Genomic DNA, 15,397 nt, shown 5'->3' on the forward strand with positions numbered 1-15,397 from the left:
ATATCATGTATGACTCAATGTGTAAAAAGCAAAATGCTGTAAAGATCATTTTACACTCTAGACTACACCAACTATAACTAATTATCTCTCAGGTTAATTAGTTCCATGTACTTGGCTCTGGACCTTTCCAATATGTCGGACGAGTTGACGTGTTGCAGAAGCTAACAATGGCGGCTAGCGTTCAGGGGGTTGGCATACGGAGGGGTTTTGTGATACCATGGCAACCTCCGGAGCAACGACGCGAGTCGATAATCACGTCTAGTAACTCGGATTAAAATATTCCAGAAATTATAAATATTATATGTCTATATTTAAATTGGTGGAAAATGTATAATTTATAAACGTCTCATAAACATTAAATAGAATATGTGCTGTGTAAGAGGTCTGATTTGCTATTGCACGATAGTAATTGTCTATAATTTGTATCAAATTTAGTTGTATAAAATAGGGGTTTTATGGTTTTAGTAGATTTATTTATCATGATAAATAATTTAAATAAATATGTATAAATGTTAAATTTAATTAAGACAACATTTTGCTATATGCACAGGCCGGAACTGATATTAGCGTCAGTGTTCTGTACGGGCCGATATGGAAGGCGGACCGGAAGATAGTAAGACGAAACTTCCGGTCTGAACCAGCCGTGAGGTGGGCCAGGTTAGTGTGGTGGGTTTTATTTTCTTTAAATGAGTATTATTATTGTGGTTATTACTATTATCATTGTAATTACTATTTTTATTAGTAGTAATATTGTTGTTGCTGTGTAATAACAGAGTGCAGAAAGTCTGTAACGGAAACTCACTTTACTGCGTCGCTTTCTGTTTATTGTAGAAAGCGATGATACAGTGACTTTTATAAAACTATAGATGCTAAAATCTGTAATATCTGAGTATATGGTCTGTCAGGTAAAAATGCCCTGTGTGTGTGAGAGAGATAAAGAGAATATTTATCTATATAATTAAAATAAAGGTTTTGTCTGCACGTTATGTTTCATACGTTGTCGGAACCGAAACCAGTCTCAGAAAAAAATGTCTGTCCGTCTGTCCAGTCAGATTCTGTCACATCATCACGCATTAGGACATAAATTCATAGGTTTATTATTATCAAATATGATATTACTATAATAATAAACCCTAGGCACGTGACAGCCTTTAAGACCATTAATACAAATTCTTGTATAATCTTTATTTTGTGGCACATTTATTCTTCAGGGCTTTGTCATGAATATGCAAATAAACATTTACATATAATAAAAATAAATATTGTTTATGATAAAAAAAAATAGACGAAAATAATTGTATTATAAAATAAACAATTTAAAAGTATACATGTTGTACAGTATATGAAAAAGAAATAATATTTATATTTTTTATATACAACATATATATTTTTATATTGCTTATTTTATTTTATTTTATTTTATTGTCTCAGATAATTTGTAAACCAATAACCTATAACTTTATGGTCTAATACAATATTTGATAGCGATTATGTAGGGGGGCAGTCCACGGCAGGGGGCATTTTAGCGCATAACACCACCAGCGGTCCTTCGGTATTTGCCTGAAGTTAAATCTTCACCATAATGAAATCAAGATGTTGATTAAAAGTGAAGCGATCCAGCGCGAAACTGCTCATGACGTCACCGCGTCTCGCGCTTTTTTTTTTTTGGATGAATATAGAGCTTTTCCATCTCGAAGTTGGCGTGGTTATACACGTCACTCAACAGAACTGATCATCACGACAGTTTACCGTAAATACACAAAGCATGCGGAAGACACAATAACGACCGTAATGTCCCTACAAGCCGCAAAAACCTGTAAATAAAAAAAAAAGAATAGAATTTAAACTTAAAAAAGAATTTTGCTTAAAAAAGTAACAATAATAATAATAATAATAATAATCTAGGATGTGTCAAACTAGGTTTGACTGGAAAAATTACCTCAGGATAAAACCGACTTTATCACACCAGAAGAGAGAGTGAAGGTGATTTACTGCTAAAAGTTCTGAATAAAAAATAATGAAAAATCATTAAATGGGATTTATTAATTTATTAAAAAAATCTCAGGACCAGAAAAAAAAAAAGGAATGTAAGGTAAAAAGGGGATTTTGCCACCATAAATTCTCAGGATGAAAAACTTTCAATCCCCCCAAAAAGATATTCACAACCAGCGAGTAAATATAAATAAATAAATAAATAAAGATAAAAACAATTAAGGAAAAAGAGAAATACTTCACTGCCAAACAAAACCCTCAGCATAATTAAAACAAATGCACAAAATACTTACAAAATGATTACAAAGATTTATATGTAAAACTAATATGAAAAATGGATTTAGAAAAAGGTATTTTGCTGCCATAAATTCCTTCTCAGGATAAAAACAATGAATTTCTTTCTCCAAACACCACAAAAAAGAAGAAGATATGACTAAGTGCTTCGGAGCTATAAGGACACCAGAATAAAAGAAATTTGGAAATGGAAATTTAACTAGGCATAAAAAGAAAACAAGTAAATTCAGTAAACAGGTGTGTGTGTGTGTGTGTGTGTGTGGTTGTACATGATAAACCAGTGTACTTTAATATTGCCTGGGGTGTTTTATTGTGTTCTCTCTCTCTCTCTGCAGTTGCGTATTAGACCCAGTCTCTCTCTCTCTCGACTCCACGATGCCGAAGAAGAAGACCGGAGCTCGCAAGAAGGCTGAAAGCCGAAAGGAGCGGGAGAAACAGAACCGAGCCAACAGAGAGCAAGTTGATGTGGCGAAGCACCCATGCAACATGTCCATGGTTCGATCTGAGTGTCTTTTTGTTTCTAAGTCTCTAATATGTTTACCAGATAAATGTTTCACAGTGAAATCTCTTCTCACATGTTTCTTCTATCTCCTTTCTCAGGACTGTGATAAGTGTCTGAGGTGAGCTGCGGGAGATTTCTTCTGTGTTTTCAATGCAAGAGTGTCGCCATGGTCTCCGTGTGTGTTTTGTTTTTTTGGTTTGTTTTGTTTTTCCTTTCTCCTGTCCTAACCTGCTGCTGTGTTTCTCCTTTTCTTGTCTTTTGTCTCCTCTCTGCGTTAGACGACAGAAGAACCGGGCGTTCTGTTACTTCTGCTCATCGGTGCAGAAGCTCCCCATGTGCGCTCAGTGCGGTACGTTCTCTTCACCTTCCACCCTCACACTAGTGAAACACTGGGATAAGTGCACTAGTGTAGCACCCCAAAAGTCCCAGTTTAACTCGAACGCCATGTGTGAAACAGTCTGGCAGAAGATCAACATAAAGTCTGAACTTGGTCTCTGGATTTTACACACACACACACACACACACACACAAGCTCTTGGAAGATTATAAAAATATGTGACATAAAAATAGAACAGAAAATATGTGATTAAATATTATCCCTTTTTAGGTCTTTTTTATATTTTATATATATATATATATATATATATATATATATATATATATATTTTTTTTACTCTTCGCTTTTTTCCCCCTTTTCTTTTTTTTTCACAAGGTTTCTGTCGTTCATTTTTCTGAGGGTTCTTTGTGCTTACTCTTAAGGATTTTTTTTGTTTGTTTGTTTGTTTCTTCCTTTTTTGTTTTTGATTTAACTCCAGGATATCTGTGGTTTCTTTGAGGTTAAACACCAATTTTTTTTTTGAAAAAGCAACAGAACTTTTATCTTATTGTTTCTCATTCTTTTATAATAGTTAATGTTATATCATGTACAATTCCTCTAATTTACTTAGAAATTAGTGATTTATCACTAGAGATATCACGTTACAGAAGGCATCATTTGAAGTGTTTTTCGTTATTCATGTACATATTTTTTTTGTAAACTGCTCTGACATCATAACAGTGTTTTATTCTTTATCTTTATCCCTTTGTTGTTGTTCTTTTAAAAGGTAAAACAAAGTGCATGAAGTCTTCAGACTGTGTGATCAAACACCCCGGTGTCCACAGCACCGGCATGGGCATGGTGGTGAGCAACACACACACACACACACACACACACTCACTTACACTATCTTTATCTCTCACATTAGTGTGCTTATTCATGCTTCGCCAAGTTTAATCATTCTGAGAATCTAAAAAAAAATTTTTTTTAGACTTTAATTCGGTGACCTTAAACCACCTTAAACAATGTCCCCTTAAACAGGGTCTTGGAAGTGTCTAAACTTTCAAGGAACGATGCCAGGGAAATAAGGTCACTGGGGGGAAAAACGTACAGTTCCCTAGAAACGAAACTCTTTAATCGTTTAGCAGAAGAGGAGAAGTAACAGGAAGGAGTTATTCCCTGCATTCAAGTTGAGCAACGTGACAAAAGTTCTTACCACACTAACCACAGAACACTCCACGATGACCCGCAGCTCAAAGACTGCTGCATGTTTTACAGTTTAAAAGATTCAGTTCGAATCCAGACGATGCCCCAGCTCCAGGGCACTGGGGATTGGGCCGGGTGTTTACTCTACTCTGTATTTCCTGTCAATCACAGCAACACTACGCAATCATGGCCATCTGTGAGATCACTTAGGCGATAAATAAAAGGGTGCATGCTGCTTTCTTCGGTGTGTGTTTGTGTGTGTGACACACATGCAGCTGTTTAAAAAAATGCAATTAGTTGGATTCATTACATGGTATTAAGTGTCCTCCCCGGCCTGGGAAGAATGAATCCATCACACAGCTGCTCATTGTTGGCGAATGCTGCTGTGATTAACACGTCAGAGAGTGAGAGGGCAGAGCTTTTTAGACTCCCGGATACAGACAGTCTTTCTGTTGAGTGACTGACCAGGGGGCAAAGATATCATAATACACCGTTTAATAGACCTGCAGAGGTTTTGTATCTGGACTGGGCGCCAAAATATATAGACGGCCACCAAAGTATATTTGCAGACCGTTAACAAACAAACAGGAGGATTACCCCTTTGAAACACCCAAACACACATACACACATGTGGGAAACACTGAATCTTTGGCCTTTAAGCATTTAAATGAGAAACTCTGGATTGCTTTAAAGATGACCTGTTACTCAGAATTTACTCTTCAGTTTGTTTTGGACATTTTTACGGGTCTCCAGTGTTACACAAACATAAGAATATAATGAAAACCCTTTCTCGATTTCTGTTGTTTCTCCGATCTTTACTCATCTATACTCACATGGAATCACCATTCAGTCACCAAAATGTGCATTCAATGGTTTAATTGTGTAGAAAAAAAATAATAATTACAGACATGCCAGAAAACTGTTCTTTTACTGTTTCATTTACAATCCCAACCTTCTGGGTTCAAGAAACTATGGTGGCCGAGAAGTGCAAAACATCATAACGAAACCGAAAAAAAAAAAAAAACTCAAGCACCCTCACACTAGTGAAACACTGGGATAAGTGCACTAGTGTAGCAACTCAAAAGTCCCGGTTTAACTCGAACGCCACGGGTGAAACAGTCTGGCAGGAGATCAACATAAAGTCTGAGCTACGAGCCTCTAGATTACACACACACACACACACACACACACACACACACATACACACAACATGCTCTTGGAAGATTATAAAAATATGTGATGTGAAAATTGAAGATAAAACTTGTGGTAAAATAAGTGCAAAACATCATAACAAAACCGAGACCAGGAGGAAAACCGAAAAAACAAAACCGGAAAAAAAAAAAAAAAAAAAATCCTTAAACAAAAAAAAAAAATTCAAAAACATAATAACAAAACCTAAAAAATAACAAATTAAAAAACAAAATAAAACAAAATACAGTGGAACCTTGGATTACGAGCATAATTCATTCTGGAAGTGGGCTCGTATTCCAAAATACTTGTAGACCAAAGCAAATTGTCCCATAAGAAATAAAAAAAAGTAAAAAATAAATCCTGACAGATAAGTGTTTACATTTGTGCGCGCAGACGCTGTGTGTGTGTTCGTGTGTGAAGCGAAAACAATAGGAGACTCCTACTTTCAGCCCCTCCCTACTTCTACACAGTAAACTTCACACAAGCACACACACAGACATTAACGTAAAGACTGTTTTGTGTGAGCGCATACTAACGGAATCACTGCTGTAAAGTCAAACAAATAAACAATGAACCTGCACTTCACCTTTGGAAGAATCATGACAGAGCAGTGTACACATAATGACAGAGAGGGAGAAAATGGATCTTTAACCTCTCTAATGAGATTTTCTTTTGCTGTACACGCGCACACGTGTTATAAGAAACAGTACACGTGCGCTGTACACACGCATACAGACACAAAAAAAATATGTTTCACACACACACGTAGTCACAGTAAACATTACACACGTGCACGGATGTTGATTATACCAGTAAGAGACAAGCACTAAGATCCAGCAGGGGAGATGATTACCCACAATTTCACAGCGCAAGAAAGAGAAAAAAACATTGACTCAGTTGTAATCACATGACGCTCGGCATCAAAACAGGAAGCGCATGCGTGATACATGATACTACCATAAAAATGCTCATTTTCCAAGTCAAAATTTACTTAAAATCTTTGCTCGTTTTGTGGAACACTCGCAAACCGTGTTACTCGCAATCCGAGGTGTCATTGTAACAAATTCGAAAACAAATTTACAAAACAGAAGAAAAATTTACAAAACAGAAAACACAACAATTCTGTCAAACTGGAAAAGGTAGGGATAGTTTGCAAATTAAATCTTTACCACTGATTGGACGAGGCATCTGTCACTCAAGACATACAAGAGGTACTGCAGCATTGTGGTATTTCAATTATCGTGGGGCTGCAGTACTTCCTTTATATTATGAGTGACGGATGTCTCGTCCAATCATCGATGAGAATCAACAAACCGAAAAAGTTGGATGTAGTTTGGGAATGAAATTCTAACCTGAATTATTCTGATTGAATGAAACATCTGCCACTCAAAATCAGCGTTAAAAAATTTCATTCAAAATTGTTAGTTAATTCTGTATGTTAATTCTTTTCGGTTTTGTTATTTGGTTTTGCACTCGTCTGTCATTTTTAGAAACACTTGGATGAAAAAAGACAAACTTGTAGTCAGTTGCAATGTTTTTTTGCAGATCAGTTAGAGGAGGAAAAAATGGAATCACTCAATTCTGATGAAAATATTATGATATCGTGAAAAAAAAACATTACAGTACAGCAGCTGTGGCTTTTATAACGGCTTCAGTTCTCTCATGCCTGGATTTAACTATCGACAATCAGTACTCCTTAACGATCCGGCTCCAACTTTTCTTATTGTAAGTACGTCACAGCTGGACGTTGGACGTTGAAAATGCTTCTGCTCTGCGAGGTGGGACTATTGACTGTGAAGTTGGTCACCTGCAATTTAAAATCCATGTTCCGTGTAAAAATTTGTTTCAAGGTTCAGCTGAAGTTGAACTGAATTATTAAAGCAGGTATTTTTTTAATGTTACGTGTTTATCGCTTTTCTTTCCTTGGAAGGGATACGGCTAGTTCCAGGTTTGTTGAATTTGGCTCCGTTTATGTTGTACCCGCATTCCAGGTGCTCCTTCAATCTCACCCTTTGTGTTGCAGAGCAGAAAAACCGATAACGACCAAGACGTACCATAATCGCACGTCGGTATTGATTCAAGACAGACTTTAAAAAAAAAAAAAAAAAAACGAAAACACCTTTTAAATATGACCTGGAGCACTGAAGACACTACAGGGCTCTTGAATAATTAAGTGTTATTCTTCCATGCTGTTTCCGCTAGGGAGCGATCTGTGACTTCTGCGAGGCCTGGGTGTGCCATGGAAGGAAGTGTCTGAGCACGCACGCCTGTTCCTGTCCTCTGTCCGATGCAGACTGCATCGAATGCGACCGTAGCGTGTGGGAGCACGGTAGTATAAATCTCAACTCTCAATAATGAAGGAATAAATAAATAAATAAATAAATAGATACAGGTGAATCGCTCAGTAAAGTATAAAAGAATGTTGTGTCTTTGTGGCGTCCTGTGCTCCAGGAGGCCGCATCTTCCGCTGCTCGTTCTGTCACAACTTCCTGTGCGAGGACGATCAGTTCGAGCATCAGGCCAGCTGCCAGGTCCTGGAGGCAGAGACTTTTAAATGTGAGTCTCTTTTAAACATGATTGCATGGCTTTCTTAATTTACCTTCTTCTGGGTGAAAGGTCACGGTCTTAAACACTGTTATTTATTTTTTTTTTTTTTTAGGTGTTTCGTGCAACCGGCTTGGCCAGCACTCGTGTCTCAGATGTAAGGTGAGGATGCCCTTGTGGTTTAGACTTCGAATTAAATATCGTATCTGTGAACAGCAGATCTTGACGGTTTCGTTGCTTCAGGGTTACGTTTCAAAATGGTTTGTGGCTCAAGTCCAGCATTCATTTTTAGTTGTCATTGAAACCCCTCTGGAATGCGAAAAGAAAACAACATGATCACAACAGAATTTAGCGAACCGTGGGTTAATTATGAATATGAATAATGTTTATCCCTTTACAGTGAGAGATAAAATTTTATTGCTGCTGAATGGCACATTTCTTCTCAAACTCACTTCTCGGGAACTTTGTGAAACCGCTCACTCACTCCTTGCCCATCAGGGTTTTCAGATAACACAAACAGATCAGCCTGGTATGCAGTACTGACAACTCCAAGGTAGAATAATATCAGTGTGTAATAGTCCTAGCACAAAATTAACCGATTCTTTTATTAGCCAACAGAGACTTGTTTTTCCAGTCCAAGATAAAGGTAAGTTGTCCATTTACTGGAAAACCCCTCAGTCTGGAAGCAAAACTGGATCTCTGATTGGTGGTTTCAGATTGGAAAGGAAAGCTTTACTTGTGTTGTAGCGTTTGACATTAACATTAAACATTTCAAGGGGAAAAAAAAACCCTACAGAAAATCGAAAGGGAAAGTAGGCAGTTTGGTAATCGGTAAAACATGCAGATGTTGACAAGGAATGTTCAGTCAGATAGGGGCTCAGAGTGTTGTGTTGGTACAGAGTGAGGAGGAAATGAGCCACAGCAATCGTACACTTGAGACCAAAAGGCTTAAATCATCAAATACAGCGACGTTTAATAGTACCGTGTATTACAGTTTTATAGTTCCTGCTTCATTTCCGTAAAAGGTCATTTAATAAATAAAAGCCCAGAGACTGATTTATTTCAGATTGGATTTACAATATGAGATGATAATTTGTCAGAAGTCTATACACACACACACACACACACACACACACACAGTGTTACTATACAGTGGGATTGACTTTTAATAGCTTACACTTGCTTCAAAATCTCTGTATATGTTTTTTTTACAGCCTTTTTTTTTCTTTGTACCTCATTCCTCCTTGCAAAACCAGCCGTATTAGTACTTTCACTCATCATCCTGCTTTAAGGACGAGTTGAAGATTTTTGGCTGATATTTTGATGTTTATCTAGACAGTACATCTACACCGCCCTCTCCTTTGCAATGCTCCTTTTTTTTTTCTTTCATTAAGTTTACCCATTTCTACCTAAACATAACATCTAAACAGAGTCCTGCTGCCGATCTTATGCGTCATCTTCAATGAATAATTGAAAGCGTGACTCATGGCACTGCACAGGCATTAATCACTCCGTCCAAACAGTTAAATGCTTTGTTTCATGATCACCAATGTCTGGCTTTTCGGGGTTGGCTGTTCAAATCTGCCTTGGCCGTATGTGAAAAAGTAATTGCCCCTAAACCTAACATCTGGTTGTGTCCCTTTTTTGCGGCAACAACTGCAGTCAAGCGTTTGATTGGCCGTGAGTCTTTCATATCACTGTGGAGGAATTTTGGCCCACAGAATTCATAGTTCCCTTAATTATGGAAAGTTGTCCAGGTCCCGTTGGTATGATGTTCTTATTATGAAGCACTGTGTTAGTTTTATGCCAGATGTGTGTGTGTGTTGTTCTTTTGGGAGGATAAGTAGGATGTTTTTGGCAAATGTGAGACGAGCCTTACTGTTCCACATTACAACTCTTCCATGGATACCATTTGTGCAACCCAGTCTCTTTCTTATCGTTGCATCATGACCACTGAACTTGTGCCCTGCCTCGTTCTTCAAGTCTCCTGGGATGAGCTCCAGGCTCACACAATTTTTGGGTTATGCAAAAAATATATATATAGGAAGCTGGGGTTGGAGCGTAGATCCAGGCACAACATGGCTCTCCAGGAGCAGACACAGTGAGACAGATTCTTTAGCTTTGGAGGTTGCTTTGGCTTGAACCCTTAAACTTCTGACTAGTAACTCAGAGCATTATTAATTTGACTAACCACTGCACTCTTAGGTTGCTCATGCTTGCATCAGATATATAAAAATGGCTTAAAAGGAGGAATTAGATGTTTGGCATGAGTCCACTCTTTTTTGGCCGAGTTGCTTGGATTTTGCTAAAACAGTATTGGCAAGCACTCAACCAATTTTCTAAAAGTGTTTTCTTCCACTGTTAAATAAGAAAAATAAATAAATTAATAAATTGCTGTTTGAGTAAGTAGGTCATTGTGAATGAACTCAGCATGTCCATGGATTCCAGTTAGATTTTTATTGTTTTGCAGTATGACTTCATTGAGGGATCTCAATGTTGGTGTGTGTGTGTATAGGCTGCTAATTGGCCTCTGGTTTTATACCAATTTTATTACCATCAGTGTTCTTTCATTACTCCCTTTTCTTCTTTCTCTCTGATGCAGTGCCAGGGTTAAGTGAGTACTGAGTCTACTTGGCTAGATAACCTTCATGATATCTTTGGTAATTTGTGGAGAATAAATCAGGACTTAAAGAGGGAAACCTGGTTTTTCCATTGGCCTTTTTGTATAATTCTGAGACAGTGATGTAAGGCTGTAGTAAGTCTGTTTTTAATCAATTGAATTACCAAGTTTGTGCCTTAACGGACTTGCCGAAACAAACCTGTGATAAAATGTGTAGAGAGAATCTTATACATATAGAGTCAGCCAAAGAAATGTGTACACACTTCAGGAGAAGAAAAGTAGTGTGATGTACAGTACAGGCCAAATGTTTGGACACACCTTCACTCATTCAATATGTTTTCTTTATTTTCATGACCATTTACATTGGTAGATTCTCACTGAAGGCATTAAAACTATGAATGAACACGTAGAGGTATGTACCTAACAAAAAAAGGTGAAATAACTGAAAACATGTTTTATTTTCTAGTTTCTTCAAAATAGCCACCCTTTGCTCTGATTACTGCTTTGCACACTCTTGGCATTCTCTTGATGAGCTTCAAGTGATAGTCACCTGAAATGGTTTCCAACAGTCTTGAAGGAGTTCCCAAAGGTCTTTAGCACTTGTTGGCCCCTTTGCCTTCACTCTGCGGTCCAGCTCACCCCAAACCATCTCGATTGGGTTCAGGTCCGGTGACTGTGGAGACCTTTTTTTTTGTTAAGTAAATAACTCCACATGTGTTTATTTATAGTTTTGATGCCTTCCATGAGAATCTACCAATGTAAATGGTCCTGAAAATAAAGAAAACACATTAACAGATAGATGAGAAAGGGTGTCCAAACTTTTGGCCTGTACTGTATACACTTGAAAGTTTGGGATCACTTTCTAACTCCATGGAAGCATTTATCCAAAATACACAATAATCTCTTTTAAACAGTTGATATTGAATTGGTAAGTGTGGAATATATAGTGGAACCTTGTAAACCAAAGCGAATTTTCCCATAGAAAAAAATTAAAAAATAAATAAATTATTTTTCGTTTCACAGCCCTAAAAAAAAAAAAAAAAAAAATTATAATTAACCTGCAGACAGATAAGTGTGTGTGTGTGTGTGTGTGTGTGTGTGTGTGTGTGTGTGTGTGTGTGAATCTAAAGTAAGAGGACAGGAGGAATCAGCCCCTCCCGTCTCCCCCTTCTCAACTTACATAGTAAACCTTCCTCCTATCTTATTTGAATTTTACACAAACACGCACACACACATTAACAAAAAGACTGTTTTGTCGGAAACATTAGCAAGGAACATTGTTAATGACACTCGTGTAAGCGCATACTAACGGAATCACTGCTGTAAAGTAAAACAAACAAACAAATAAAATTGCACTTTCCTTTTGAAAAGAATCACGACAGAGCAGTGTGTGTATGTGTGTGTGTCTGAAGTCGAGAGGGGGTGGGGGGTTGTAAAGGCGAGAAGGAGACAGAGAGGGAGAAAATGGATCTTTAACCTCTCTAATGAGACTTGCTTTTGCTTTACACGCGCACGCACTTGTGTTATAATAAAAAGTACACGCGCGCTGTACACACACCACATACAGACACAAAATATGTTTTACACACACACTCAAGGACACAGTGTTATAGTAAACAATACAGATACAGCACTAAGACCGAGCAGGGGAGACGATTACCCACAATTCCGCAGCGCAACAAAAAGAAAAAACGTTGGTTCAGTTCTCGTAAACCAAGACTTGTTCGTTTTCCAAGTCGAAGTTTATTAAAAATCTTTGCTCGTCATGCGGAACACTCACAAGTCATGTTACTCGCAATCCGAGGTTTTACTGTACAGTATTGTGCAAAATTCTTTTTTTTCATATTTTGCTTACAAAGCTCCAGACTTTTATGTATTTTTAATGTACTCTTGAGGAATACTTCTCCAGGCTTCCTAAAGGAGTCTCTCTCTATTTTCAGTCGATGAACTCGACTCGTTTTACAGGAATGTTTGGTTTGTAAAGTGGCACAGTGACCTATGAATCATTCAGGCATGAAAAACATCTAAGTTAAGGCATGAACCAGTGAGAAACAGTTGCAGATAATGACAGGTGATCAGGCCGGTGATGAGTGTACTGCTGAGGTTGTTGCATAAACAAGCGATTTACTGTTTAAAAAAACATTTGTTCCTATTTCTTTAATTTAAACTACATCATTTAAGTCTATTTTATATAAGGAAATGAGCAGTGGCTCAAGACTTGTGAACACTACTGTGTGATAAATACATGTCAACAAATTAGCATTTTACAGGTGTAGAGAATAGAATAGTTTCCTTTTTTAATTTTTATTATTTGTAAGTAGAGGGTTTTTAACATCTTTTTTCGTTCGTGTACAAACATAACGCATTCTCTCATTTTTGTCCTTTTCTGTTTTCGTATTTGCCATGGTTTAAACAACCCAATTCGATTTCCCCCCTAGTATGTTGTCTCATAAGAGGATCCCCTCTCTGTTCTCCGAAGAGACGTGACTCAGGAGTAGCTCATTGATAAAGACACTGAAATGGTGTGTTTAGAAGAGGAGTAAGATACAGAAAAAATTGTCTGAGGGCTGTTGCACAATGGAATTTTGTGACCTGTGATAAAGATCTGGGCCTTTTAAATCCTGGATAGAAAAACAACCTATGATTTCTGTAGTGTTCGTGTCTTTATCACATGAACTTATTTTGTCTGTCTTTCATACATCATCGTCTTCATGCTACATCTACAATACTTGCAAGCAATGGAGGACTGAGATCCTTAAACACTCCTGAAATGTTATATAGGACGAGCTTAAAATCAGCTTTTGTGAAATCTGACAGGGTTGTTAACGCTTGGTTCATTGCAAACAAATCTGCAAGCCATAGTGACAAAACACAAATGAATTACCGCTCTGTTCTTTGGCCATGGAGGTTCAGTGATGGTAAATGCAAGATAGAGCATGATGAACATCTTTAATCAGATCGGAAATCACAGATGTGCATATTTCAGCTTTGCAGGAAATGGTATACTGTAAACACATTATCAGCCTTTGTAGTTTTTTTATTATTTTATTTTTTTTAACCAAAGCTGAAGCAGTTTTTTTTTTGGTTGCTTATTATAGTCTTGCATAAAAAAAAAAATAAAAAAAACGTTTAAACTACTTTGATAAACGTTCAAACTCTAAACTACTAAAAACAAATTAAACATTTAAACTTATTTAGACTTTATACCCCTTTGAAAATTTCCACCTTTTAAAACAGTTAATTTTTAATGTTCAAACTCCCTGTTTAAACTTTAATTAAATCTTAAAAAAAAAGACTTGAATTATATTTGTGTTTAAGGTCAAGTTTTCAGCAGCAGTTCTTATCACATTTTCCCAAAAACTTTTCGTTCCTTTTTTAGAAATAAAAAAGTCCTTAAGTAATTTCATTCCAGTTCCTCACAGGGCTTTTGAAATAAACAGACCGATTCCTGCTTTACTTGCTTGTTGCCTCTGCAGAGATGTAATCGATAAACCGCTGTGCAACACTCAGAGCATTTCAGGATTCCAGTAATGTGTCTTGCTTTTTTCTTTCCTAAAAGGCCTGCTTTTGTGACGAGCACGCTCGGAGCAAAGTGTTTAAGCAGGAGAAGGGCAAGGCGCCTCCGTGTCCTAAGTGCGGCCACCAAACGCAGGAGACTAAAGACCTCAGCATGTCCAGTGAGTCCTACAGCTCTACCACTCCTGCTGTTAACTCATAATATCATTAAAAACAAACAAAACAATTGTATTACAAAATCCTTGTGTTTAATGGCACAAAGCTACCGCAGGAATTTGATTCCCAAGCCCTCTCTTAATTTGCTTTTGCTTTCAGCTCGGACTCATAAGTTTGGCAGGCAAAGCGGCGCTGACGATGACAGCTACGATTACGGAGCGTCTGGATACGATTCCTACTGGAAAAACATCGCTTCTGGAGGAGCCGCGGATCAGGACGAGGACGACGTTGGGGAAGATGACGATTACGAATATGAGGATGATGAGGAGGAGGATGACGATGATGAGGAGGAGGAAGATGAAGACGATGAAGATGAGGCAGTGGATTCACTGAACAACCTGAAGCTCGGAGTAAGCTCAGCAAGTGAAGACAAATGAGGACATTTAGGTTTAAATTGGATTAATGAATTCACAGCTATTACAGTTCTGTTATTAAAGCTGCTTCCCTACTTAAACTGTCATCACGTTTGTGTACCGGATTCAAAAGGGAGTTGTGAAGGTTGGAACAAGTGGGCTGTTGTTAAGCACTGAAGTTCTGGCACCTTTAAGTGGTTTTACATGGCATTTCTTGGTGGAAATAAAAGCACATCATGCTGAGTATGTAGTGTTTAAGTTTTCCTTGACAACTATAATCACAACTTGGTGAAAATAACAATCCATCCATGGTGACCAATATCAACATAAAAGTTATATAACTTTGTGTGCAAAAATTAGAGAAACTGGTAGTTTTTTTTTTTTTTGCCGTCTTTGTTTAGAAATCATTTTCATTTAAGCACGTTTTTCATTGAGCACTTTTGAGCTGTTCAAATTAAGGACAGTTACATAAAAAATTAGGTAAGAAGTGTAAGCAAACACTGATCATTTTAATCTTTATCTTTAGTCTATTCACATGGCTAAAATAAATAAGAAAAAATAGTCATAGCTTTAAGACATGTTTTGTCTTTGGTATAGTTTTTAATGTGTGTGCTGGAGAAGTCTTATTTTTAACCTTTCCAAATTCT

General features: G+C 37.3%; 1 protein-coding gene across 2 annotated transcripts; it reads left to right on the forward strand.

The window, feature by feature from the left end:
* Positions 1-565: 565 nt before the first annotated feature.
* Positions 566-14,994, forward strand: znf330 (zinc finger protein 330). 2 transcript variants are annotated; one of them, XM_053501561.1, is made up of 10 exons: positions 566-657; positions 2,622-2,781; positions 2,887-2,906; positions 3,067-3,137; positions 3,892-3,968; positions 7,704-7,830; positions 7,953-8,057; positions 8,161-8,207; positions 14,225-14,342; positions 14,497-14,994. In XM_053501561.1, exons 2-10 carry the CDS (start codon positions 2,662-2,664, stop codon positions 14,772-14,774), a joined length of 963 nt encoding a protein of 320 aa, XP_053357536.1. In that variant the 5' UTR covers positions 566-657; positions 2,622-2,661; the 3' UTR covers positions 14,775-14,994. The 2 variants fall into 2 exon arrangements, with proteins under 2 accessions (XP_053357536.1, XP_053357537.1); XM_053501562.1 differs by having other exon boundaries at positions 608-666.
* Positions 14,995-15,397: the final 403 nt, after the last annotated feature.

Source organism: Clarias gariepinus, chromosome 8, assembly GCF_024256425.1.
Source record: "Clarias gariepinus isolate MV-2021 ecotype Netherlands chromosome 8, CGAR_prim_01v2, whole genome shotgun sequence".
Lineage (NCBI taxonomy): Eukaryota > Metazoa > Chordata > Actinopteri > Siluriformes > Clariidae > Clarias > Clarias gariepinus.

Coding starts and splice junctions, on each gene's coding strand:
- znf330 (XM_053501561.1), top strand. CDS start 2,662: ATGCCGAAGAAGAAGACCGGAGCTCGCAAGAAGGCTGAAAGCCGAAAG. Junction 2,907..3,066: donor GACTGTGATAAGTGTCTGAG/GTGAGCTGCGGG, acceptor TCTCTGCGTTAG/ACGACAGAAGAACCGGGCGT. Junction 3,138..3,891: donor CCCCATGTGCGCTCAGTGCG/GTACGTTCTCTT, acceptor TTCTTTTAAAAG/GTAAAACAAAGTGCATGAAG.